The sequence below is a fragment of the Ixodes scapularis genome, unplaced genomic scaffold (genome assembly GCF_016920785.2).
Source record: "Ixodes scapularis isolate PalLabHiFi unplaced genomic scaffold, ASM1692078v2 PGA_scaffold10__122_contigs__length_95168666, whole genome shotgun sequence".
NCBI lineage: Eukaryota > Metazoa > Arthropoda > Arachnida > Ixodida > Ixodidae > Ixodes > Ixodes scapularis.
The window spans coordinates 62,110,192-62,135,780 of record NW_024609836.1 but is presented as its reverse complement, the minus strand read 5'-3'; the positions used below and the strand labels follow the sequence as shown (position 1 = coordinate 62,135,780).

Here is a 25,589-nt window from a genome sequence, read left to right as displayed (position 1 = left end):
TTTTTATCGCTCCCACGTGATCCCAGCATACAACCTATATAGATATCGATTGAGTGTACGGTGTAAGTTGGAAACACAGAGAAATATAAATAATATATGTAATCTGGCACAACTACAAATAAGATAATTGAACTATACTGCAAGACATGGAGAGAATTTGGTAGTAGCTACACCTCGTTTAAACCACAGAAAAGAGTGCCTGTGTTATACACTTCCGTCATTATTAAATGCTTATCAGCTGATGCATTTTGATTTATTAGCCTGTAAGTACAGTGAACTCCGTGCAAAGTCTGTAACCATACAAGTATGATTTTTGTTTTGTATGCTTGTATACTTTTGCGTTTTCGTTGTGATTATCCTTTTTATGCATGTTCATTCTTCCCACCGTAGTGCTGCTTAGTTGCCATTAATACAGGGACTGTGGGCCCGTCAAGCTGCTAAGCGCAGCTTTTTTTCCACAGCCCCTCTATCTATACTTTTTACAAGGTGGAAAATAAACACAACGAATGGCACGAATGGCGCCACGTTTCCCAGGATAGAGGGGTTTTAACGGGGCTGCCATTGGCCGTGGCGCCTGTCGGTCAATACACTTCACAAACAAACCCTCGTTTACCCACAGCGGACGTGGGCAACGCGCGAGCGCACGAGCTAGGTTCTGATGAGGCGAAGCATCTGCGCACGTGCAGTGCCAAGGTAGCACCACCCCGCAGTGACGTGACGTGTCGGAGGGTTGAGTCGGTCCAGGCTCTGTTTCCTCTCAAGTCTGACCGCAGCTGAAGCTACAATTCAATAAAACCAATCTGGCAGTAACAAAAAAAAAAAAAAAGAAAAACAAAAAAGATTACGACGTGTTTACTGTGGGTGATGGTCGACGAGGTAGAGGGGCATAGAGTGATTTCACCAGGCAAAATGCCCCCCCCCCCCCCCCCCCCCCCCCCGCGGCCTGGCTGCCCCCATGTTGTACAATTTCGACCACTAGACACGTGGCCGTACCAAATCCTGAGGCTTTTACACAAAACTGAGCTGAAATTTGTATTGCGATCGCTGTAAAAAGCATCATAAACTATTTTGCGATACAGTTTGCCACAGAGATCAGTGTCTAGCTCCGATAAGAAACCCAAGATACAGCACCGCGGCTAACGGCATGCTGTGGAGCCATCGCGAAGCTGCCAGAGTTCTTGTCGTAAAAGCACATGTTTGGACTTAAAATAAACAAAACATAACGTATTTCGTCGGTACTGTTATTAAAGATCAATAAGAAGTTATCTCTGCGCGGTACTTTGTTAAAATCTAGACGTAAAACTATAAGGTCACGTGTCTAGTGGTCAGAAACGTCCGTATTTACCATGACATCCTTAGTCAAAACTTTAAAGAGGTCTCAATATTTTCTTATGCCTCGTATATTCACATGCATTACCATGAAAATATTTTTCTTAATATTTAGCCATTTTTTTAGGACACTGAAATCATCGCATTGTTAAAAAAGAGTCGTTATTTCTCTAGCGCATGCTTTCGACGTCGTCCACAGTGTTCACTCGAATAATTGGAGCGCCTTCCTTCTTTTTTAGGAAAACCTTGCCCCCTTTGATCCTTGACTTGTTAATAATAATAAGAATTATAATAGTAATTATCATTATTATTTTAATATTCATTATTTGTTATTATTTCTATTATTTATTATTATTTATTATATATTATTATTAATATATAAGCGAAAACCAGCAATCACCTTTGTACAGGAACACGATATGTAGAGAAAGCAAACTGACATGTCAAATGAAGAGTTATATTACTGCAGTAGAATGGCTTGATTACAGACACGGACAGAATCAGAATGGCAGGAAGTAGATTTAGGTGCCCCCTCTTCCGCGGGAGCTTATTCCTACCTTTGAGAACACATCGGCTCGTGGTGAGCTCTGAGCGTGCGCAAGCAGCCTAAGCACAGAAGACGAATGCATTCTAGAGGTTGGGGCAACGTTCGGGTGTAAGTTACCTTGTTAGCTGAAGAGGACACGAATATATCCAACAGGAATAGAACCAGATTTCCCGAATTAATATGTTAAATAAGTTTTTTTTTTTTTTTTCAATAACTAAACAAGTCAATCCGCTTATGTTATTGCTTTGAGCTTTTTACATCAAGAAAAATATTTTCTCAGATAAACAGCACTTTACGATGAAATTACATTTATATAGAGTGACTTTGAGTACCCCAATATGAAGTTCTATGAGCGGTGCATCTAAAGTTGGAAGACAGGTGATCATTTCAAAGGCACCGTTGAATATAAGACAACATATTATTGAAGTGCGTCTAATCCGATTAATGATATATAAAGAACGTATTGCGTCTGCGTTCAACGTCACCTCAATTACTTTGCTAGCTTAAGTCAGTATATGACGTGAAATTCCTGAATGTTGTTTTTGAAACTGAGTATAGCTCAAATTCGCAGAGATACGGAACCACAAATACACTACGCAGTAACACAAGCTAATCCTCTCACCATCACAAAAAATATTTTTCCGGCTCTTTTTTTTGGCCTTTAATATGTAGAAGGTCAAAGAAACATTTACTTTTCGTCGTGTAAACAATAAGGATGTTCTAGTTTTTCACAGTTTCATGTGACATTTGTGTAAACAATAATGAACAGCATCGTGTTCGCCTACTAACACCCGTTTGCACATAACAACAGAATATCGACCTGTCAAGTCTCCAGAAAAGTTAAAAGTATTCTGCGTTCAGCTTCTGGAAAAAATGTGTTCATTGTGTTATATATGTTTCACCAGAAATAAAGGTTATTGTGCATTGCATTGCTGGACGAAAACTGTTATAACGCTAAGCAGCTTGATTGATCCCCTTGGCTTCTTGCACCTGCTCCCGTTTAAAAAAAAAAAATGAAATAGAGCGCGGTGTACGTGTCTAGCCTTGCGGAGTTTGCGTAGAAACCTTATGTTTCGCGAGATACTGAAGGAACAAATCTAAGATACGTAATTGAACGTCATAAAATGCGCGCGAAGAAACTCCCATAAAAGAGATCGACATCTGTGCTAGTCCTTACAGATTGTATGGGCCTTCCATGTTTATTCGCGAAGGGTGGTCAGAATAAAACCGGATTGCATTACTTTACGTAATATGAGCGCAAACCAGCATATACGTTTTTGCAGGAACCAGACATGTAGAAAAAGCAAAATGCCATGAAAAAGGGAGTTGTGAAACACTGCACAAGAATCGCTTGATATCAGACACGGAAAGAATCAGAATGGCAGGAAGGAGATTCAGTTGGCCACTCTTCCTTTGGAGCTTCCTGACTTTCATAACCCCTCGTCGTCTCGCGAGCTTTGAGCATGCACAAGCAGACTAAGCACAACAAAAGGCAACCAATTCGTATTAGAGGTTGGGCACCGAAAGACGTGCCATGCCGATCTCGTCCAGTGAGCGACTATAAGTATCACAGCGTGACACTTTTAAATGTTTCTACTCTATATAATTTGTGTATTTCGCTGTTTATGAGCGGCGAAGTCCGAATCACCAACGAGAGGTCAACCTTTCGCGTTACTCGTTAGACCGTCAAAGGTTAACCGGTTACTGAGATTCATTACCTTCCGGCAAACGTAACCAAGTACCATCACCGTTACTTTCAAAACTAACGAACGTAAATTTTGCGTTACTATGTGCGTTATATGAGTTTATCATATTGGTGGTGTATATATAATTCATAATTTTATCTGTGTAGACTTTGCTCTTTTTTTCTTCGCGAATAATCCACTAATCTTAATGAGGGACCATAGGGCTAAGAAGTAAAAGTTATGTTTGAATAAAGCACTGGTTTCAACAAAGACGCCTCCGTGCGGCGAAAGATTGTTTTGTGTTCTGAGCGAATATGTCTTTCTTAAAGTTTATACGGTACAACAAATTGTTGTGTGTATATTTATACAGCCAGAAGTCAGTCTGCCTCAGTGGGCGTCTGGTGTCTCAGCTGTAGGTGAGTAATTTAGCCAGTGCGGTACAACCGCTAGCCTGGGGTCTTTAACGTGCACCACGCAGTAGTGATACGCGACCGCGCGCCGGTACGATGCTCATCCAGATCAAAACGGTGCAGTCTTATACACCAATTCTAAGGGCAATTCGAAAGCCTTCAGAAGGAAGTCCTCTAAAGTATCAGCGGACCAACGCACGCCGGTATGCAAACCCATGATCGAGATGGTCGAAATCGAGGTGGTTATGGTCGAGGTCAAGAATACCATTTTGTTGGACGTTGTTCGCAGCGAACGTTCAGAGGGACACTCGAGGACTTTTTCTTGCATTTCGGTAGAAGGGAACACTGCGCGTGCACAGCTTGGATGGGTACTCAAGGTCTGACAGAGCACGGGTACCCATAACTTTCTCGTCACTCCCTGCGAGGAATGCATGAAGATTCGCGTTCAACATCCATTCCACACAATAAAAAAAAAGTTGTTCTTTGAAGTTGATGAATAGTAGCTAGTTCTGAGCATTGGGTGTGAGCAACGTCCAAACATATGGAGTTGTTCACACTATTAAAGATGGGCCACGACGGATTTGTGGTATACAAAGAAATTCGTTGGAACACCGTCAGAAAACAGAAAATTACTTAAAACGGCAAACAAATTAAGGTGGACTAAAGCCTCTTGATGTGTTTGTGCGTCTAAATTAATTGCGTCAAATATGAAAATGTACCTTGTTTGGCCCTTGGAAGCAAATGGCGGCGCAGTACTGAAATCAGCGGCTTTTGAAAGCAAACGGTGGCGGAGAACTCGCTCGTGGTACGTGTCCCACGTGCTCGCATGGCGATCGTTGTTGGTACTTATAAGACGCGCTGAATATGAACCTTATCAATGGGCTGTAGACTGGGCCAGTGGACAGCTGAAAGGGCAAAGTCGAGAGTAACTAGAAAATGAGCAAACAAAACTACATTTCTGTTAATCATATACGAAATCAAACGCGTATGACAAATCTCAGTAGGCTGACGACACGTTCTGACCGTGACTAAGCGTGCGGAAAGGAGGACAGTTAGAACAAAAATAAAATGCAATCATATATTTGTTTGTCTCGACTGGCACCGGTAATACCAACCGTTAGTAAGATACAGAATATTGCGAAAACCGGGCCCCATCTACACCCATTCTCAAAGTTCGCCACAACCGCAACCGCTGACAAAAAAATTACCTATGCAAATGAGCTGAAAAAAAGAGAACCTTAGCTTCTTCGTTGCCGAATCCTGACGCCGGCCAGGCGTCCTTGGCGACGCACCGCACACGCACTTTCAGAAGGTGGGAAGCCATATGGAAATCGGGCAGCTTACAGCAAAATAGCTCAGCTCGCGGGGAGGAGAGATACCTCGAGCAGCGTACCGTCCAGCTCCAGAAAACTTGACTGCTCTCCTCGTTGCGGCTGTTGCGGAACCGGAGGGTTCGGTCGTTTCACGCAGACATGCACAAGTTACTAAAAAAAAGTATCTAAGTTAAGTTACTGAGTATTGACTTCAAAAGTAATTTGCGTAGAGTAGAGATTACTTAAATGGAAAGTAATTGAGAAAATTGGTAGTTATCGTAAAAAATACCAAATTACTTTTGAAGTTTTCTATACATGTTTTTTTATGATAACAAGAAAGTACGTAGGTTTTGATCCGTTCGCGAAATTGTACTAGCAAAATATGAATCGGCTTGTTTTTTCACAGAAATGCTTTAATGGCCGGTTCTGCTTCTGCGCGCCTAATTGTTTTGTTCTTTTTGTTTTTTGGTCAATGATGTTTTGCGAATGCGCCATTTCTACCTTTAGGTTTAGCACTGCCTGAGCTTGATTTTTTTAGACAGTGTTTGCTTGTTTACAGTGTTGCGTAAAGCACATATAAAAAGTAGTAAGTATACCGGGTGAAATGTACTTGAAGTAACGTAATATAAATACAATATATTTCAAGGTAAAGTTCAAGTACTTTTAACACAATCTTTCATGATGCCCTTTTATTCCCTAAACAGTGTTGTTTTAGCTGGTATGCATTGCTCCAGGGGTAATCAGAGGTGCATCAGTTTTTTACGGAAATGGAAGCAAATATTTTATAAAGTCAAGTCGTCACAGAGTAGTAGTTTTACCCTCGCTGACGAGCTGTCTGATCAACTTATAATCAGTGTTGGGAAGTGCTTTAAGTACATTGTACTTAAAGTACTACTTTGAGTACGTTTAGGAAGTTTGTACTTTACTTGAAGTCCATTTTATGCATATATACTTGTACTTTACTTAAATTATTTTTTTTTTCTCGCACTTTCCGAGGAAAGTACAATTTACGACTTCAAAGTACATTCCCCAAATTTGGTTTTGTTAAGTTTGTATCACAAAATGAGGCTTTATCAACTCCGAAGAAATACTGGTAGGGATATTCAACTCTCACCAGGGACGTGAGAAGACGACGCATCGCTCCGCTTGTCCTGGGGGCGGCTTTCCAGTAGCTTTTTGAACTTTCACTACTTCTCGGTTGGTCAGCGCAAGCGAGGAGGTTTAAAACATTATGAGAGCAAATTTATTCATAATCTAGCACCTGAAACTAATATGCAGAACAATTAAACTTTCAAGTCGAAGAAAAAGACAACAGAGGAGAACGTCACAATGTTTTGAGACATTCTCGTTTGCCTTTTCCTTCGACTTGAAAGTTCCTTAATTTTTTTTTTTCACACCCCAATCTCAGGTGTCACATTATTATTAATGTCACCGGCTCGCTTTCACACTCACTGTTTTTTTTTTAATTTTTATTAGAGTCAGGAAACTCCTCTATGAGAGGATTGCTTGCGAAAGCTTCGAAGCTGACGTCATGCTCTTTCCTAATACACTTAACCCCCTTGGGTGCAACAATCCAGTGCAAGCGGTGCCGAATTCAGAAGAGGGACTTATCAATTTGGCTCCATTCCTGAACATAACTACCCTGTTTGCCACTTAACTTTATCAAATATTCGCCATTGTTTTTGAAGATAGGTCATGCACCCCTGATTACCCCTGAGCAAGGCACACCAGTTAAAAAATCACTGTATAGGGGAATTAAAGGACATCATGAAAAATTGTATCAAAAATTCTTGTACTTCACTTTTAAAGTATACATTGTATGTATAGTACTTTACTTGAAGTACATTGCACCCTGTGTACTTGCTACTTTACTCAAAGTACATCACGTCTCATTTTTCTTGTACTTTACTTGAAGTACCTTTTAGATGCACTTTACCCAACACTTCTTATAAGGCACTTATTTGTGTTGGTCTTATAGCCGCCATTACTTCACTCGGAGAAATGATCAGATGACGTTTCGAAAAAGGGCGTTTTTACACGACGAAACGCTTTTTTTTTAATTCAGAGAATGTACATTGAAGTCGGGACCTTTACTTTCCTCAGAAATCACCGGAAAAATATTTTAGTAAAGTAAAAGCACGTGCTCATAGAATGTAATTCAAGTAAAGGACAAGTTTTCTAAACAGTAGTAGCTTAGGTACCATGTACTTAGAGTAGTTCCCATAACTGCTCGTTTATTATTTTTATATAAAAACTTTGGGGGAGTTACTAAGGTTTCTCGAACGATCTTAGAATCTTCGAAAATATGCATATTCAACGTCTTAAAAAAATTGGAACGCAAAAAAGAAAAAACCTTTGCGTTGTCTTTTAGGACACGATTCTTCGAATACAGCACAAAGTACGGGAGCTCCTGATGAGCTTGAAAGCGGGTGCTGCATTTTGTTGCTTCCTTTGAGTGAGGATGCAGTGTGCACACGTCCAGTTGTGGGCGAGAGCTCCTACGTTGGAGAGAAGCGAACACCAGCCCTTTCTTCAAAAGGGTCGAGTCTCCTTGAGCTTCGTAACACAAAGAAATGCCAGCCTTGGAGGCTATTCCCACAGTTACTCGGCCTCTCTTGCGTCGTGTATGCTGACCCCCCGCGTCTCGTAGCAGTGTTGTTGCGGGGGGGATCGCGAAAAGTTTGAGGTGTTTCGGACGCTCCAAACCACTTTCTCTCGCCCTTCCCCTTCTTCCTACACCACCCGCTTCCCATTCTTTGCAAATATCACCTGATCTTCCAACATGTTATCCCCTTTTGTGCAGGAATGTTTGTTAATAGGCAAAACTACCACTAAAATTTGACACTAATTTGTAATTTGAGGAGAAGTTACTCGGAAAAAGTATATAAAGTAAACTAGTAATTACCGAAATCAAAATGTAATTACAAGTTACTAAACTACTCAGAAAAGTTGTTAAACTACAGTAACTTGAGTAGATTAGTTAAACTACGTACAAGTCTGGTTTCACGAGGAATTCTGGCCCAAAGCTAAAGATTTCCCACGAAAGGCGACACGTCAGTGCGTGTAAAAAATGGGAGGTTGCGAGGACGACAGTTTGTGACGTCACGGAATGTTTCATTCCGTTACGTCACACACTGTCGCATAAATAGGAAATGTGACTAAAACGCAAACAAAAAATGACCTGAACTTCTTTTTTTTTTTTTTCGGTTTATTTCTGAGGTCGATAATCCAGATACATAAAAAAAAAAAAAACTCTCTGGTCATCGGTTTTTAAACAGGAGGTCACGGCAACGCGTGCCGTGACCTCCTGCTTCTCGTGCTGCTTCGCGTGCTGCTTCGCGTGCTCCTCCTCCTCGCGCTTTCCACTTTTCTGTCGCTTACTCCTTTCCCCCCTTCTACCCTGTCCACCGTTGCCTGTTTCCTCCTCCCCTACGGCGAGGAGGATCGTCTGCCTTGCAGAATCTCAGTTCTGGTCGTCGGCCTTTAACTAAAAAAAAAAAAAAAAATTAAGTTGGTCAAATAAAAAAAAAAAAGGCAAGATGACTAAAAGCAAATAGAGTGCTGACGGACTCGCTTGCGAACTAACGTCTCAGCGCTCTCAGCGAGAGTTCATGGTATGATTAAAGTCATCGTCAGGGAAGGTGAGGTCACTTTTGTTGGACGGGCTTCTCAACGAAACATACGCCAGAGACGGTCGACGTTTAGACGCATGGAACAACCTTACTGTGGTGTTAAAGCACATGTGTAAGAACATGAATGCTTTCTCGCTGAACCGCAGTTTACAGGATTCGAATTTTTTGTTTTCACGCAGAAAGGGTAACCAGCGAATTTCGCTGAGGCTGTCAAAGTCTCCGAGCGGCGAGATATTTTGCCCTTCAAAAAGGAAGTTTGTTGTCGGAAAATGGCTGCGTCTTCATGAAACGGCGACAGTGGTCTTCCAGAAGGATGAGGTACCTCCTTTTCGAAAGGCGTATCTTCAAAATATGTACCAAGGTTGGCTGCAAATCACGTGCATCATGAAAATTTGGGGCTTGGTTTGAGCCTAAGCATAGAAGGCTGGATCACTAAATTTTTTTTATTCCAGGACTTGAAAGTGACCCCGCACAAACGTTCCTTCCTTTTCTGCATAGTTCACATATCAACCAAAGGTCACTAGTGACGAGGAGCGTAACCTTGATAAACAATACCATAAAATGTCAACAAAACGCTTTACAAATTACTCATTTAGAAATCTAATGAGTACTTAGTGCGTTTGTGAAACCCTAATGTGACACAAGTAACGTCGTTACTGTAACGACTTACCTTCAACACTGAAAGTGATGGAAATGTGAAGATAATTATTGTTTTTCTTCCATTATTTTGAATAGGTCGTTAAAATCCCACATTTTTGAGTGAATGTATATTCTGCGCTTTGTAGAAGTTTCTACAGTTAAAAAAAAAATCGAGAATCTAATGAATAAATATTCCGTAAAGTCTAATTTCAATGCCTGAAAACGTGCGTACTTACAAACTTGAGTGCTCAAATTTATCTTCTATTTGATAGTCCTAAATTTTTGTATTGAATATTTACCATATTTTACTCTATCCTTTCATCCGCACGTGCGTGAGCACTCGGAGGAGCTGCGGTATTTTAAAATAAATAAAAAAAAATAAATAAAACTATTGCGCATCTAGCTGCTCTAAAACAACATGTCGATTCCTATGAGAAATGCCAAGGTTTCAATTGCTGTTTATGTTTTATTGGCGGTGTCAGAAATAAGATTCTTTTGGCAAATGCCAACTCTAGCCGATGTGTCAATTGTAAACAAGCTGCTATAAATGCCCTTCGTCTATGCGGACAAATCAAATTGAAGTCAGAACTTTCCCGGCAAAGTCAAGTACTGTGGAATTGAGAAATCACAGGAAAACTGGACATGGCTAAACTTATGCCCATAATATTATGCGCCATCATCGTCTTACTTCTTGGGTACGTATATCCTCTATGCTTTAACCATTTGAGCCAAACTTGTTTAAATATCGATTCGCCTTCTAGAGGTGTGTCTTACTTAAAGGAACATGCGATATGGAATGTTTCAGTTTTAAAATAAATTGCAAGACTATTGATTGGAGTGGTCTTCAAGATAATTTTAATAATTCGAATACCTGTTGCATGACCAATCAAATTGTGTTTATGACACGCAGTACTTCGGAAAACGACGATTGAAAAGGGACACTTTAGCTAAAAATAAAACTCAATCGGCGGTATAAAACGTTGCTTATGGTCGATGCCCTCTAAGCGAAAGCCTAAATATAGGTAATTAATACTCTTCGCATAAGCACAAGCTTATGACTGTAGACAATTTTTGTCCGGGTTCTAATTTTAATGTAATTACCTGCCAAAATTGAAAGAAAACGATTACTTAAATTACAAAGATTCCAGCTGTAAACGGCATTGTACTTTGCAAAACCTTTTTTTTTTTTTTTACGTTTTTGCATTTTTTTTAAGCCGCGAAATACATTTTCCACTCTAAAAATTACTCGGTTTGAATGTACCGTTCTTACCGGGCTATAATTCGCAAAGACCAAAATAAAACTAGGCCGAAAAAACGTTTTTGCTTAGATAAAATCGCAAGCAGTGCATAGTCCGCGACCCGTGCATAGTTCGCACCTGCTGCTCTGTTGACACGAAAATCTTCTCATACATGGTACATCTTGAAAAATGTCTGCTTTCTTAGCTAACAGAGAAGCTTGTATTATACATTAATCATCATTGGCACACTCTTTCATTCACACAGTCAGTCACGTCTCGTCATAATGAATGATCTTGCAAAAACAAATATCTGTATAGTCCGCACGCGTTGATAGTCCGCGAAGCCTCACAATTTCAACTTTTAAACATGTATAGTCCACGGACTATATCCAGGAAAATACGGTACTTCTAAGGGAAGAAAGGCGGTGAGCTACGGGCTGTAGAAAAAAGTTAAGGCGTACTACAATCCTGGGAAATTTTGGAGGAGTGATCTCGCGACGTCGGGGACGCTTGTATGATAAAGTGAAACGGTGTTCCCTTATAGTTTTACTCGATCTGGAAAGCGGAAGATATACCCAACAGTGTACCCAGTTAAAATACCGCGTCGGGCGACACTGGCCATACGTAGGCACGAGCCGGAAACTAAATAACAGACCCCTGACCGTGGTACCAGTGAGCAACGAGACCACGGCGGCGATCAGCCGCACAGCCCCACTGCTGATGGATCATACAAAATGCGCTGTATTCGTTGCCGGCATGATGACAGAATTGTCTGCGGCACGCCTCGAGCATGTTTGAAGCATGTTTGTTTCATGCAATGCATGCTTTGAATATGTCTGCAGACGGATCTTGAGCGAGCAATGTGACTAATGCGCCATACAAGAAAGAAATACGCCTAAGATAGCGTCCACACATGCACCGTATTTTGGTGTAGTGCATTAGCAGTATTAGTGGTGTGACTGCTGCTTAAGGGTTGGGCTGTGGAGACTGGCCAAGCAGCCACTTAATCGAAGCTTCAGGAACTTGTGGACATCGGTGTTCTGCTCTTTACTGTAGCCACCCCACCATGGAAGATTCAATAACTAACCGCATTTTTTAGAGCGCAGCTCTTAGGCGCCTGTTTCCGGCTTGAGCGGGCAAATTAAGTCAAATTGTCCCGCTAAATTTAGCGTAAAAATTTTCTCGCTAAATTTAGCAAAAAAAAAAAAAAAGAAATCCCCGCTATGGTTAGCAAAAAAAAAATTCCCGCTAAATTTAGGGCAAAACATTCCCCGCTAAATTTATCGGAAAAAGTCGGAAACTTTTTCTCACTGAATTTCGCAGAAATATTTCCCCGCTATATTTGTCGGAAAAAGCTTTCCGCTAAATATTGCGGAAAAATTCGCCCGCTAAATTTGGCGGACAAATTTTTCCGCTAAATTTTGTGGGAAACCTTTCCCGCGACGTTTGGCGGGAAAATTTCCCCGCTAAATTTAGTGCAAATATTAACCCAGCAATTGTCCCCCTATTTCCCGCTAAATTCCGCTTCGTATCCTCCCCTCCGTGCCCTTGCTTCCTCCCCCTCGAGAGCTGTGCTCTAATTCGTCATTACAGAGAAATGTAAACGTCTTTAATTTTTTAAGAGGTAGCTCTATAGGCACAATTAAACTCAAGGACATGTCATCGACCTCAAGGTCGTCTCCTATCGGTCATGTCCTCAAGGTCGCATAATCAAGGTCCCACAAAGCCCGTGGCTAAAGTGCAAGGTACCGTAATCAAGGTCACGCAAGCGCCGGTTGCGTAAGCTCTGTTTGCCTAACCTCGTAAGCGTCGGTAGCTGAGGCTGACGTGATCTGACGTCCTTGCGTCGTCCTCGACATTGTCCTAAAGGTCGTCGTAAAGGTCGTCCTAGAGGTCGTTCTTGACATCGTCTTCTCGGACGTCATCCTAGACGGCGTGCTTGAGGTCGTCCTAGAAGTTTTACTTGACGCCGTCCTAGACACCGTCTTTGAAGTTGGCCTCGAAGCCGGCCTTAAAGGGACAGTGACTCCGCAACAAAGGTTGCCGCTTAGCAACGCACATCTGAAGAAATGGAAGCTCAAATTGTGGTCATAAAATCAAATGCAATATATTGTATGTATGCTTCTAAGAAACCACAATTATGCCTTTTTACTAATAAAATATTAAGCAAATAAAGAATTTAGTAATTAAAACATTTGGTACGGGATTTCATTATAATGTAATTAATGCAAAGGTGAAATCGAGCTAGACAGCAATAACAAAAATAATCACTGGAAAAGGGGAACAAGGGGGACAATGGACAAACCCAATTTGCTAGTTTTTTAAAATAATTTTTAATTCAAATGTAAGTAACATAGCCTATTTTAAGGATAAACTATAGAATGTGTGTTCATTAAGAAAATGTAAATGTGCGCTTTCTGGTGATGTCAAGGTCATTACAGTATCTTAAATAGGTCACACGTAAGAATTTGCAGAACCTTGCAAAGAAAGAAAAAAAGCAACATAGTTGAACATTAAAACGAACTGAATATATAAGAATATTTCGAACTCCATAAGCAGGATTAAATCTAAATCGAGAGTGTCACAAAAGTGTTCTTAGGGCCGTTCTGAGAAGTCGGAAAATAGCGCAAAGTCCAACTTGCGATCCCCGACATTTGGCAGAAACATCAGTTTTCGACTTGGCTGCTTCAACTATCGATATCTTGAAGAAAGAAAAAAATCAACCAGCTTGCCGTTCGCGCTTTTTCTCATTTCAAAAATGCTAAAGAAACAGATACGTTTTCGTAAAAATTATACATTCGACCCCAATACCGTTCTTGAGTGGAAATGAAAGCACCCATAAGAACTTCTTGACACATTTAAGAAACAAGGGCGCTCAAGAACGACGTAAAAAAAAAGATGGCTGCCTGTTTGGTCATCTTTTCAAACTCATTTAAGTGCGGTAGCTTTATATGGGTGGGCGGTGCAGTTAGTCCGGGTGGGGCCTAGGGTATGATGACTGCATTTCAGTGCCTGAGCGGCTGGCGCTCTTAGTTCAGGTGATGGGCAGGGTTTTCTATAGAAACAGATTACGTCACATCATTGTCTTTTTGTAACGCTGCGCGCGCTGCCTTTCAGCACCGCCCGGATAAAAAACAAACAAACAAAAATGTTGCGCATTTTTGTTTGTTGGACATTTTTCCGAAAACACGGAACTGTTCCCGTAAGGTAATCTGTATTCCCCAATTTATCGTCAATTAGGACCCTTTATATGCATAAATACTTAATTTATACTTCTTAAAGTGCCTTAAAATCATCTTAATGACTCATTGAAAAAAAAAGAAGAAAAACTTATTTTATTAACGCGTCAACGTCTTCGAAACTGATAAGTCCCCGTTATACTTTCAGAATATTCCTGTTCGAAGACGCAGATGCTTATTTGTGTGGAACAAAGGTATGTAAATAATTAAAATTTCGTAGTTTTTTCATTATCATTCTTATCACCGGCATCACGAACCACATGTTGCCTGCTGACTTCCAGCACGTTGTGTGCAGGCGACTCAAGACGCTACGACATGTAAAACCTCTTTTCGCCCGTTTTCGGCGGCTGATACAGTTGACGGACTACACGACCCCGATATTTGGCCTAAATCGAGCTTTCTTAAAGGGAAGCTGAAGGTGTTCGTGAAATAAAAACGAGTTAGAGGTGAATGTAAGAGTATTTTTATCCCGTCAATCTGAATATTACGTCCGTTCTTCCTCGAAGATATAATACCCGCGTCCCACTGGAAGGACGGACGCAACAAACAAGAGCGACACAGGAAAATGAACGACAAACGACACCTACACACGGACTGTTTGTCGGAGTCCGCCGTCCCATCTGGTGGACACGACGCAGAACACGGGGGCAATAAAACTTGTTTCCTAGTGAAGCTGAAATTGTCAACAAAGCACTTAAAATACACAGACAAATAGAGTCTGATGACGCGGTTTTCGTGTTTAGTTCTTTGGGCAAAAAACGCGCAGAAAAACACGGTCAAAGTGGAAACGATTTCTTTATTCGTTAATTAAAGGTTCCTCTAGTCTTCATTTGCCGTTGGCGACTTTCGGTAAGCTGTCCTGACAAGCGACAGTGAACGTTTTCCGAGATAGAGTTCCCGAATCGTGCATTATTTCGGTCGTTCTGGGCATTCGATGTGAGCGCCACAAAATTTCACTCCGATTTCGAGAATGTTTATATCCAAATAATCGTTAAAAGACGGTTTTTCTTTTCTTTTTTTTTGGGGGGGGGGGGGGGGGGGGGGAGCATACGGCATTTTGATTATCACAGAACGTGATGACAAGTCTATTAAAGAAAGATTAGGTAAACAGACGAGCTGCTTGATGTTACACATGTTTGAATAAAACCGGAGACGATGGACGAAAACGGGGACAAACAAAACGTCTCCCCAAACGCAGCTACTAAACTTTATTCACGCAACCGTTTACATACCAACTCTCACACAGACTTTTCCCGGAATTCGCACCGGTCTTCGTGACCTTCGGCCATGGTACAACGCGTCGTGACCTCAATTCAAAGAACACCCTCACGGCCCACGCAACACTGCACACACTTCTCTCGTAATGTGCACAAGTCTTTGTACCTGGACGACGGAAAAGACCTCCACTGATACAAAACAATGGTTCAGGCAACACTTTAAAACAAAGAAGACATGCCAAATCGCATACAGGTCTCACACAGCCACGTGATAAGGAAAACAGAACCCCATTACCAAAAGCTAAAAATAAAGAAACTCTTACAAGAAAACATTTTTTTGGGGGTCCCTCTATCTAGTGTTATTGACGGTTGACTGATACAGTTTCCTACGAACGCAATTGTGATTGTCTCCTTCAGGACTTTTTTTGCATAATCCTTTTCTTTGCTTAGCACCACAAGTTTCGCCCAATCAGGCAAACAATTATTGCATCCCTGCACATGTTTAGTGACCTCAGAATTCGAAAATTTGTTCTTGACCACCCTAATGTGATCAAAAAGTCTGTCAATTAGGAATCTTTTCGTCTGTCCAATGTACGAAAACCAAGGCCATTGGGATATCATACGCAGCTTCTACCTGGCAATCAACGGTGGCTTCCCTGTGCCTTTTTTAACTACCGTGTTCTCCACCCTCAAGCGGCGTTAGCCTGTTCAACTTAAAGTCGCAAGGAAAAACCACACCAACCCGGAACCTTTCGGCCACCGCCAACAAGTTGTGCGAAAAAGTATGAAAAATTGAAATGCTCACGACTCTGTCTGGGTTTTTCCTTTCTTTCCTCACCACTTCTTAGAATCTCTCCACGCGCTTTCATGCGACCCCCTCCACGACGTTACTCTTTTACACCGCCTCCTTTACCCGTACCAATTGCCTCCTAACAGCTTCCTATATTTCGCGCCAAACAAGGCGTTTTTAGAGCGCTGTCCAGCAAAGACATCACTACACCTCATGTGACCCATTCCGAATGATAAATTTTGCCGCGATCTTGTCATATTTCCAGCACAGCTCGTGTAGCGTGTTAAACCTCAGATCCGAATAATGACCGCACACCTGCACAAATATTTGCCTTTCGAATTAGCGTCGCGTGACCTGACGTAATGCAGCATACACACCAATTCAAGTTTCCCGCTAAATAGCTCCGAAAAAAGTGATGTCATGCGGCAAGCAGGACGTCAACCACGATCGCAACCTAGCGCGACCCCACTAGCAGCGCTCCTGGTGGGGTCCCGGAGGGAGCGCACCATCTATTTCAGACTTTGCTGCTACACCACGATAACTCATCTCTGTTTTCTTTTACCTACTGGGTGGAAGAACTTTAAGTAAATTATTTTTTAATCACAAGCCTTATTTCTTTTTGTATCACAAGAGTTAAGTATTCAGTCACAAGAGTAGTGTCCTTCTTAGGGCTTACTCACGCGATGGGCTGGTCCGCAAACCGGTACGGGGAAACAAAGAGACCCTATTCTGACGCCGCTCAATATGGCGGCCCAAGGCCGCGCCCAGAAGGACGAACACACACAGCCACGATGGTCAGCTCCTAGTCACAACCCCTCGAGGCTCAGCAGGTGTACCCGTTTATGCATCACACTTTAAAGGGATGCTGAACCGAAATCTGGATTCCCCAAAACACGCAGCAAAAGCGTGTAACGGGATGCTACAAACACCAGAACATCCCTCATACAACGATATCTCGAACGGATGACCCTATTTTTCAAAAAAAGGGGCGCATTTGGAAAGAATGTTGACGTCATGTTTCGCCGAGAAAGAAAGGGAACGGCCTGGCGTCTTCTCCGCCTCGCGGCCTTGAGGAAGCGAAGCGAAGGGAGGAGGAAACTAGGTATCTTGACGGTCACGCGCCTCGTCGGCCTGGTTCAATCTCGACTTCTTTTTCCAAAAATACGGCCGTCCATTTGAGATATCGCCTTACTAGTAGTGTTGTAGTGATCGTAGCGTCCTGCCTACATCTCCAGCATTGTTTCCTTAAAATCCAAATTTCGGTTGACCATTCCTTTAAACTTTAAAGCATCCCAGTTTAGTGGAGCAACTTGTCGGCGCCACTCAACATACTTGTAAATGAAAAGCCAAACTCGAAAAAAAATACATACATAAAGGTTAACTATATAACAAAATTAAAACGTATACTTTCTTTTCTTGTTATGCATTTCAATAAAGCACTGCTAGAGCGGGAAATGACAACTGGTGGTTTTGAAGCATTATGTAAAATTTTACAATTTTGGAATATTTTATTTGTATAAGTGCATGTAGCACATTTTAGGACTAACTTACACTAATGAGTTTAATATTAATAAAATCTGCATTTACGTTTCTTTTAATATATGAAAATGTGTAAAACATATGTGTTCCGTACCGGCCACGGGCTCTGATAAGATTGTATAACCCCGATGACGTGTGCTCGCCCGGCATGCAGTGTTATCTATAAAAGAGCGCTGCTGTCTGGGAATAAAGGCTTTTTGCGTAGCTGCCACCAAGGTGTCTGTCTGCTGCTTAGAACAGAACATTGGCGACGAGGATGGGATTTGGCGCGCAGTCAGTCGCTGCCGGCCAGCAGCAGTCACTAGGTTGAACCGTTCACGGTGCAAGGCGACACGGAGCCCTTGCAGCCAGGATTTCATCGACGGCCTGGAGCAGCGCAGGAACGCCGCGTGGAAGTAAGGCGTTACGAAGCCCCTGCATGAACTTCAGCGGCCGGTTGGAGCAAGCGAACGAGCACGGGCAGTACGGACAAGGCGCATCGAGGAAATCCGCTCTACAGATAAGTGAAGTTTGCTCATTATGGCAGAACCAGGCCATGGCCCTAAGCTCGGCAGGATGACAGAATTAAACCCGAAAATCGACAACATACGCTCGTATTTCGAACGCTTTGAGAACTACGTAGACATAAATGATGTCCCTGAAGAGAAGAAACTTAAGCTGTTTCTCAACGTACTCGGAGCGGAGGCATATGAAGAGTTAAAGAGGATAGTCGTGCCTCATTTGCCGTCTCAGAAGACCTTCAGGGAAGTTAAACAGCTTCTAGAAGGTCATTTCAGCCCAACTCACTCAATCATTCCAGAGCGTTGTAAATTGAATCGTCGAATGCAACATGAAAATGAAGGTGTCAAAGATTTCATCACGGAACTGAAGCACCTGGCAAGAGATTGCAATTTTGGCACGTTTCTAAATGATGCACTAAGAAACAGACTGGTAGCTGGTTTGCTTGACGAAGAAACGCAACGGGCTCTTTTTGCACAAGTAGACCAGACGTTTGAGCTGGCATGCAAAACGGCGCTAGAGAAAGAGCTAGCTGCACAACAGGCAAAGCAAATGCATGAATTTGACGGAAAACCGCACAGCGTCAACGCCGTTCGCGGCGAACGACACCGTGATAAGGGAAAGGAATCGGGGGCAGTATCACGGTCGAAGGATAAGCAAGATGAAGAACTGCGTAGTGCTTGCTGGCATTGCGGAAAGCGTCATAGGGCAGAAAAATGTTGGTATCGGAACCACACTTGCCGAAATTGTAACAAAAAGGGACACTTGCACGCCGTCTGCAAGAAAGGAGCCAAAACAAAGGCTGTGAGATACGTCGACGTTACGGACGACGAATCCGAAGAATTGAGCTGCCATACCGTGTTCTATTCAGGCAAACATTCAAGGGGCTACAGCGTAGACCTCAAGATTGAAGGGAAAACTGTCTCTATGATAATTGACACGGGTGCAGCGGTCACGATCGTACCAGAGCGTGTGTACAGACAGTATTTTCCGCATGTAAAATGCGTCGAAACAAATGTGTCATTGCGCACTTACACAGGGGAAAAGCTGAAAGTGCTTGGAAAAGCAAAAGTTTTGGTAGACCATGAAGGAGGCGAGATCACTTTGCCCGTAGTGAAAGCACAAGAGAACGGAACGTTGATGCCCGCTCTCCTGGGCAGAGACTGGCTGGAAAAATTAAAGATAAACTGGAAAGCAGTGTACAGTATGTCCGCGGATAGATCACTGGATCAAAGGGTAGATGCATTGCGGAAGAAGTATCCCCAGGTTTTCAAGAGCGCCCCGGGCATCGTCAAGAACTACAAAGCTCGCATCTATGTAAGAGAAGGGGCTCAACCAGTGTTCTCAAAAACACGGCCAATACCGTTAGCGATGAAAGAGGAAGTAGCAAAGGAGTTGGAAAAGCTTGAGCAAAGCGGAATCCTGAAGAGGGTCACGAAAAGCGACTGGGCAACACCTCTGGTGGTGGTCGCGAAGAAAGGCGGCGCAGGATTACGATTATGCGGCGACTACAAGGTCACGGTTAATCCTGTTCTGAAAGCTGACCATTACCCTTTGCCATTGCCGGAAAATTTGTATTCTATGCTTGCCGGAGGAAAGATCTTCTGCGTCCTAGATCTATCGCAAGCCTATCAACAAGTGCCGCTAGCTGAGGAAAGCAAAGCGTTGTTAACTGTGAACACGCATCTCGAATTATTTCAATTTCAGCGGCTTCCGTACGGCATCGCTTGCGCCCCGGCTATCTTTCAGTCATTAATGGACGAAGTTTTAAAAGGGATTCCAAAAGTGGGCTGCTATATCGACGACGTCATCGTCGTAGGCGACAACATAGACGACTGTCAACAAACCGTGGAAAAGGTGCTTGAAAGACTGGCAAAGCACAATATCACAGTAAAAGAACAGAAATGTGAATTTTTCAAGCAGTCCGTCGTTTATCTTGGGCACGAAGTGACAACTGATGGCATTTTTCCAACTGCGACAAAGATAAAAGCAATCACGGAAGCACCTCAGCCAAGCAATGTAACCGAACTGCGAGCCGTCTTGGGCCTGCTGAATTTCTACGCAAAACTCATCAAAGACTTAGCTACAGTTGCTGCGCCAATGTATGATCTACTCAAAAAGGACAAGAGTTGGGTTTGGACGGACGCATGTTCAAGATCGTTCGTGGAATCTAAGCAGCGTCTCATCGACAGTGAAGTTCTGACACTTTACGACGTGAAAAAACCGATCGGATTAAGCTGCGACTCGTCCGCCTACGGTCTTGGAGCCGTTATTTTTCACGTCATGCCCGATGGTTCAGAGAGACCTATCGCCTTTGCCTCCAGAACATTGAACGCAGCGGAGCGTAACTACGCACAAGGCGAGAAGGAAGCCCTGGCCATAATTTTTGGTTTAAGCAGGTTTCATAGATACCTGTATGGACGCAAATTCACGCTCTATACAGACCATCAACCGCTGTTGGGCATTTTGGCATCAGATAAGCCAATTCCTTCTGTGGCTGCAGCGAGGATTCAGCGTTGGGCTATCACCTTAGCAGCTTATCAGTACACGCTACGGCACAGAAACGGCAAAAACATGGAAGTTGCTGACGCACTTTCAAGGCTGCCACTTCCAGTCAAGCATAAAGACGACACCAAAGAATGTCTTGCAGTCTTTGATTCAACGACTCTCACTGCGAGCCAGGTGGCGAGTGCGACTAAAAGGGACCGCATTCTTTCCAAAGTAGTGCAGTTCACCTTATCTGGCTGGCCCGCGCACTACGATGATCAACTGCAGCCTTTTTACGTTCGTCGAAACGAACTATCGTACGAGCAAGGCTGTGTCACGTGGGGCCAACGAGTCATCATTCCGGACAAACTTAAAAACGCAGTGTTAGCATTGTTGCATGAAGAGCACCCAGGAATGCAAAGAATGAAGATGCTCGCAAGGTCTTTTGTTTGGTGGCCGTTGATTGACAAAGACATCGAAGCCATTGTCCGTCAATGTAAAGTGTGTCAAACGACCTTGCCTGCGAAGGCACCAGGACCACTTCATCCATGGACTTATCCAACTCGTGTTTGGCAGAAAGTTCATGTCGACTTCGCCATGAAGGATGGCTCGAACTTATTCCTTCTTGTAGACTCCTACCCAAAGTGGATAGAAGCAAAATGCCTCCGTACTACAACGACATCAAAAACAATCGACTGTCTCAAAGAGATATTTGCAGCCTATGGCTACCCGGAAGAACTGGGTAGTGATAACGGACCTCAGTTCACTTCGCACGAGTTCTCTGATTTCGCCGCTTCTCACGGAATTCGACACACTCGTACGCCACCGTACCATGCTTCGTCGAATGGGGCAGCGGAAAGGCTAGTTCAGACAACAAAAGCTTCTCTACTCAAGCAAGTGCTTCACGATAACTTAACAGGCCAGCACAGAACTCTGCATCAGCGACTTAGCGACTTCTTGCTTGCTTACAGGAACACCCCAAATTCTGTAACGGGAAGAACGCCGGCTGAGCTGTTCCTGAAACGACAACTTCGAGTAAAGCTTTCGCTCTTAAAACCAAGTTTTCTGCAGGACATGAGGAGTCGTCAAAACCGAGACGCCACACATCGCAACGAGGGCCGAGGAAGGGACCTGCAGATGGAAGTTGGTGATCCAGTTTTCGTGAAGACTACGAGAGGGGAAACCCGGTCGTGGGAGCAAGCTGTCCTGGCACAACGCGTAAGCGACTCTACGTTTGTAGTCAAGGTCGGAGATCATTTTCGATTTGTCCATATCGACCATTGGAGGCCCAGGTGGACATCTGGACCAAAGACATCCATCCACCCGGACGTCGCGCAAGAAGCAGAGCCCGCTCTGAGTGCCAGTAGTCGGCAGGACTTTACAACAAACCTTCCAGAACGTGAGACCTCTGGTGAATCCATGGTTAGCGGTCCTACTGCGGAACAGCTGGACGACGTACGCTTAGGTGACGCCACTTCAAGAGAGCAACTGGCATCGCAGCCTGAGGCAGAACACTCAGCAGCGCAGCCCTCAAACATCACGACGGCTACAGCCATGGCATCACCCGAAGAGGCCCCTTTGCGAAGAAGTAATCGCACAAGACGTCCACCAGATCGCTATCAAGCCTCCAATTATGAACGCGAAAAAAAAAACGCGTGTAGCTTTAATTTAAGGAGGGAGGAATGTTCCGTACCGGCCACGGGCTCTGATAAGATTGTATAACCCCGATGACGTGTACTCGCCCGGCATGCAGTGTTATGTATAAAAGAGCGCTGCTGTCTGGGAATAAAGGCTTTTTGCGTTGCTGCCACCAAGGCGTCTGTCTGCTGCTTAGAACGGAACAATATAAGTAGCTCACAGGGAGAGCTTCCGAAAAGTGACCAAATCTCGGTGAGGATAATAAGAATATTAATATTTCTTTATACGTTTAAACAAATAAATGTCTGAAGTTTAGTGAGCACGATAAAATTCATTCTGATAGTGTTCTCAGACATTTTACGTGCACTTTGTGTAAGGGTGATATCTAACATTCACGAGAAGCATGGAGATCCACTTGGGCAACTTCAGTAGTCAGCAAGCTGGAAAACAAAAATCCCCCTTCATGCGATTATTACACTATTGTTCCCACTTATTACACTATTGTTCTACAAATCTATATTTTTTCTTCCAAATTCAACATATAACTCGAAATTCATCTCCCGACTTGTGAAAAACACACACAACTGTATTTACTAAGTTTTTTCTGAAGCACTTGCCTGTAGCCATTGTGCACTGCCGGAATGGAATGAAACACGAACGAGGTTCATAAATCTGCAGACTAGAAAAGGCGCTTTGATAGACTGCACATCAAAGTAACCGCATGCTCTTGCAGACCTCCCTCTACCCTGCAGTTATATCAGTCTGTAGATAGCACAGCATGTATAGAAGACCTCGCGTTCCCGCGTTCGCGTTTTATTCCGTGTTGATAGCACGTTTCGAACCTTTTAAACGTCTCTTACAATATACATTTTAATAAAAAAAGAAAGCATGTTCGCACTCTTCTTTCTGTTTTTCAGTGCTTCGGAGACAGAAAGTGCAAGGGAAATAACCCTCACAAATGCGATAAATGCATAACGCAAGGTTATAGCAGGAGTGGAACATGCCAAATGCCATGGAAACCGCCTCCTACGCGTGGGCCGTCCTCTACTTAATAAAATATACGTCGAAGCGCCATCATGAAAGTGGGTGTTGATGCATGTTTTCTTGCGTTTGTTAGAGGATCACAGCCACATAGTGTTGTGTATTTAAAACAAACTGAATTTAATAACGAGTGACTCAAATCGGTTGCTCAGTACCGGTTCCATCTTTTCCCCTCCTCCTGCGCGTTGTGCGGGTTGCCAGCCCTTTCCCGAGCCACGGCTGTTTTCCGAGGTGGCGAGTTTTCGCCACCTCGGAAAACACCACGGCTGTTTTCCGAGGGGGGGAGGGGAGAGGGGAGGACATCCCCGTAAGAAAAGCATTTGCGCTTAGCGGGAATTCAGCCCAGACCATTGTGATTATTAACCGAGTGTATTTCTAGCATGTCACGACAGCTTTTCTTCTTTATTGCTGGACAAATACAGAAACACGGAACCAGGCACGCTAAGAAAAGGAATAAAATGGCCAGCCGGACTTTCGCTAGCCTGGTGTGATTAAATGTTTCTTATTGTCAAGGGCCCTTCGATGCTCGGCCGCCACTTAGGCACACATTGAAGGGTTGTGTCGATCTCAAGAAAATAAATTATACTCTTTTGGAAGTACTCCCGTGCCTCCCATGGATCACTGTTACCATGTCGCACGGCCATCCGCGACCTCCAGATGCTGCGCAGACACAGCAACACCAAAAGGTCGAACGGTACGCCGCCCTCGTTCTCTACAGGAAGGCACCTGATCCTATGTGGGTCTAGCAGTAAACATATTTTAAGGATGCGGTGGAGGTCGTCACACAAAAAGACGCCGTCCCAGCACTACTGAGACATTTTCAGTTGTTACGGACTTCTGACAGAGGAAGCATTTGTGACACCACAGGACGAACAAGCTCCTTTTCCTGCATCCAAGTCTTTAAAAGTATAATACCGGTATGTAAAAAAAAAAAAAAAATGAGACAAAATTTTTGTTGAATTTACGCTGATTTTTGAAGAAATGCGTGAGCATTTCGCGCTGCGGTTATATATAAAAACGCGTGGTGAATGCAGCCTTTCAGCACTTTTCCACGGGCCGAAAATTCTCAAAACCCCTCTTCTTTCTGGTGCAAGCAGATCGTGGTTATAGATAGCGCCAACCGAGGTGCAGTGGGGGACAGCGGGGCTACGTCTTGCTTGGGCCGCCGGCGGGGCGCCGGCAAGCCGATGGTCGTTGAAGTTCTCAGGAGGCGATGGAGACTTTGTGGAGTTCTTTGGCGAACCAATTTATTTTGCAAACTATGTACATTTGTACGAAGTAGGAGAAGTTGGCATTTTCGGATAGAACAGGTCTAACAGCTGTTCAAATCAGTCCAAAATCGACCTCCTTCGCCCCGTCCGATGCTTTTAAAGGCACTCACTCCCTCGCCCTCAGGGAAGTTTTAACCAATGGTTTCGAACTTTTTCGGAGTCACGTGGCGCAAATCCTCCAATGGTCAGCTGGGGGCCGAGCCGGCCGGACATCAAGTTTGCAACAGCCACGGCTGACAGTTGCGTAACATTGGCACAGCCTTGGGTTCCAGACAGAGTGGGACCACACCAGAGCTCCTGGCCCGAAACTCGATCGTCACGAGCGTACCTTGTGGGACGCTGGAGCACACAAGAAAACACGCGCACACACAAAACAAAACGCCTCCTTTGCGCAAGAGACAACGTCTTCGCCGTGGGGTGCCTGCTCGGGAGGACCACGGTCACCCGTCGAAAGTAAAGGAAACGACAGCCAGGGTGAATCCGCTTCCCGTCTTGGCAAGGGCACACGCCAGAATCTACGCAGACCACCCAGCGGTTCGACATACGGACGCAGTAGACTACTCCCAAAAACAAGCAGCGGCTATCAGCGTGATCAATCGAGACCTCGAAACCGTCGTCACAGCGACAATCAAAAGGAACCGACCAGCAGAAGCCGCAGAGGCAGCCATCGCACTAGCCATCATCAACAGCGACCCACACACTACAATTATAACGGACTCCCAAACGGCGCTGCAGAGCCTAGCGGACGGGCCATGTGTCCAAACGGCGCACGTCCTACTCACGAAGCACCAAGATAAACTCCCCCCGGTCAAATTGGTCTGGATCCCTGGACACAAGTCTGTACCCGGCAACCAGCGCGCCCACGCTGTCGCTCGAGCAGATACCTTCCGAGCACCGGACTGCAGACAAACAGAAGAGACCAAAAGCGGCGGACACCCACTGACCCAGTACGCGGAAATCACAGAGTACTATCGCCTAGAACGCCAAAAGCTCCCCCCGCCGCACAAAGAGCTCACAAGAGAGGAGGCTGTTGTCTGGCGGCAACTACAAACCTACACTTATCGCCACCTAACAGC

The 25,589-nt window shown here is 43.9% G+C and overlaps 1 protein-coding gene across 1 annotated transcript; it reads left to right on the top strand.

Annotated features, from left to right (window-relative positions):
• Nucleotides 1-17,787: 17,787 nt before the first annotated feature.
• On the top strand, nucleotides 17,788-22,313 carry LOC115315485 (uncharacterized protein K02A2.6-like). Its single transcript, XM_042288757.1, has one exon. The coding sequence runs from the start codon at nucleotides 18,098-18,100 to the stop codon at nucleotides 22,283-22,285; it is 4,188 nt and encodes a 1,395-aa protein (XP_042144691.1). The 5' UTR covers nucleotides 17,788-18,097; the 3' UTR covers nucleotides 22,286-22,313.
• Nucleotides 22,314-25,589: the final 3,276 nt, after the last annotated feature.

Coding starts and splice junctions, on each gene's coding strand:
- LOC115315485 (XM_042288757.1), top strand. CDS start 18,098: ATGGCAGAACCAGGCCATGGCCCTAAGCTCGGCAGGATGACAGAATTA.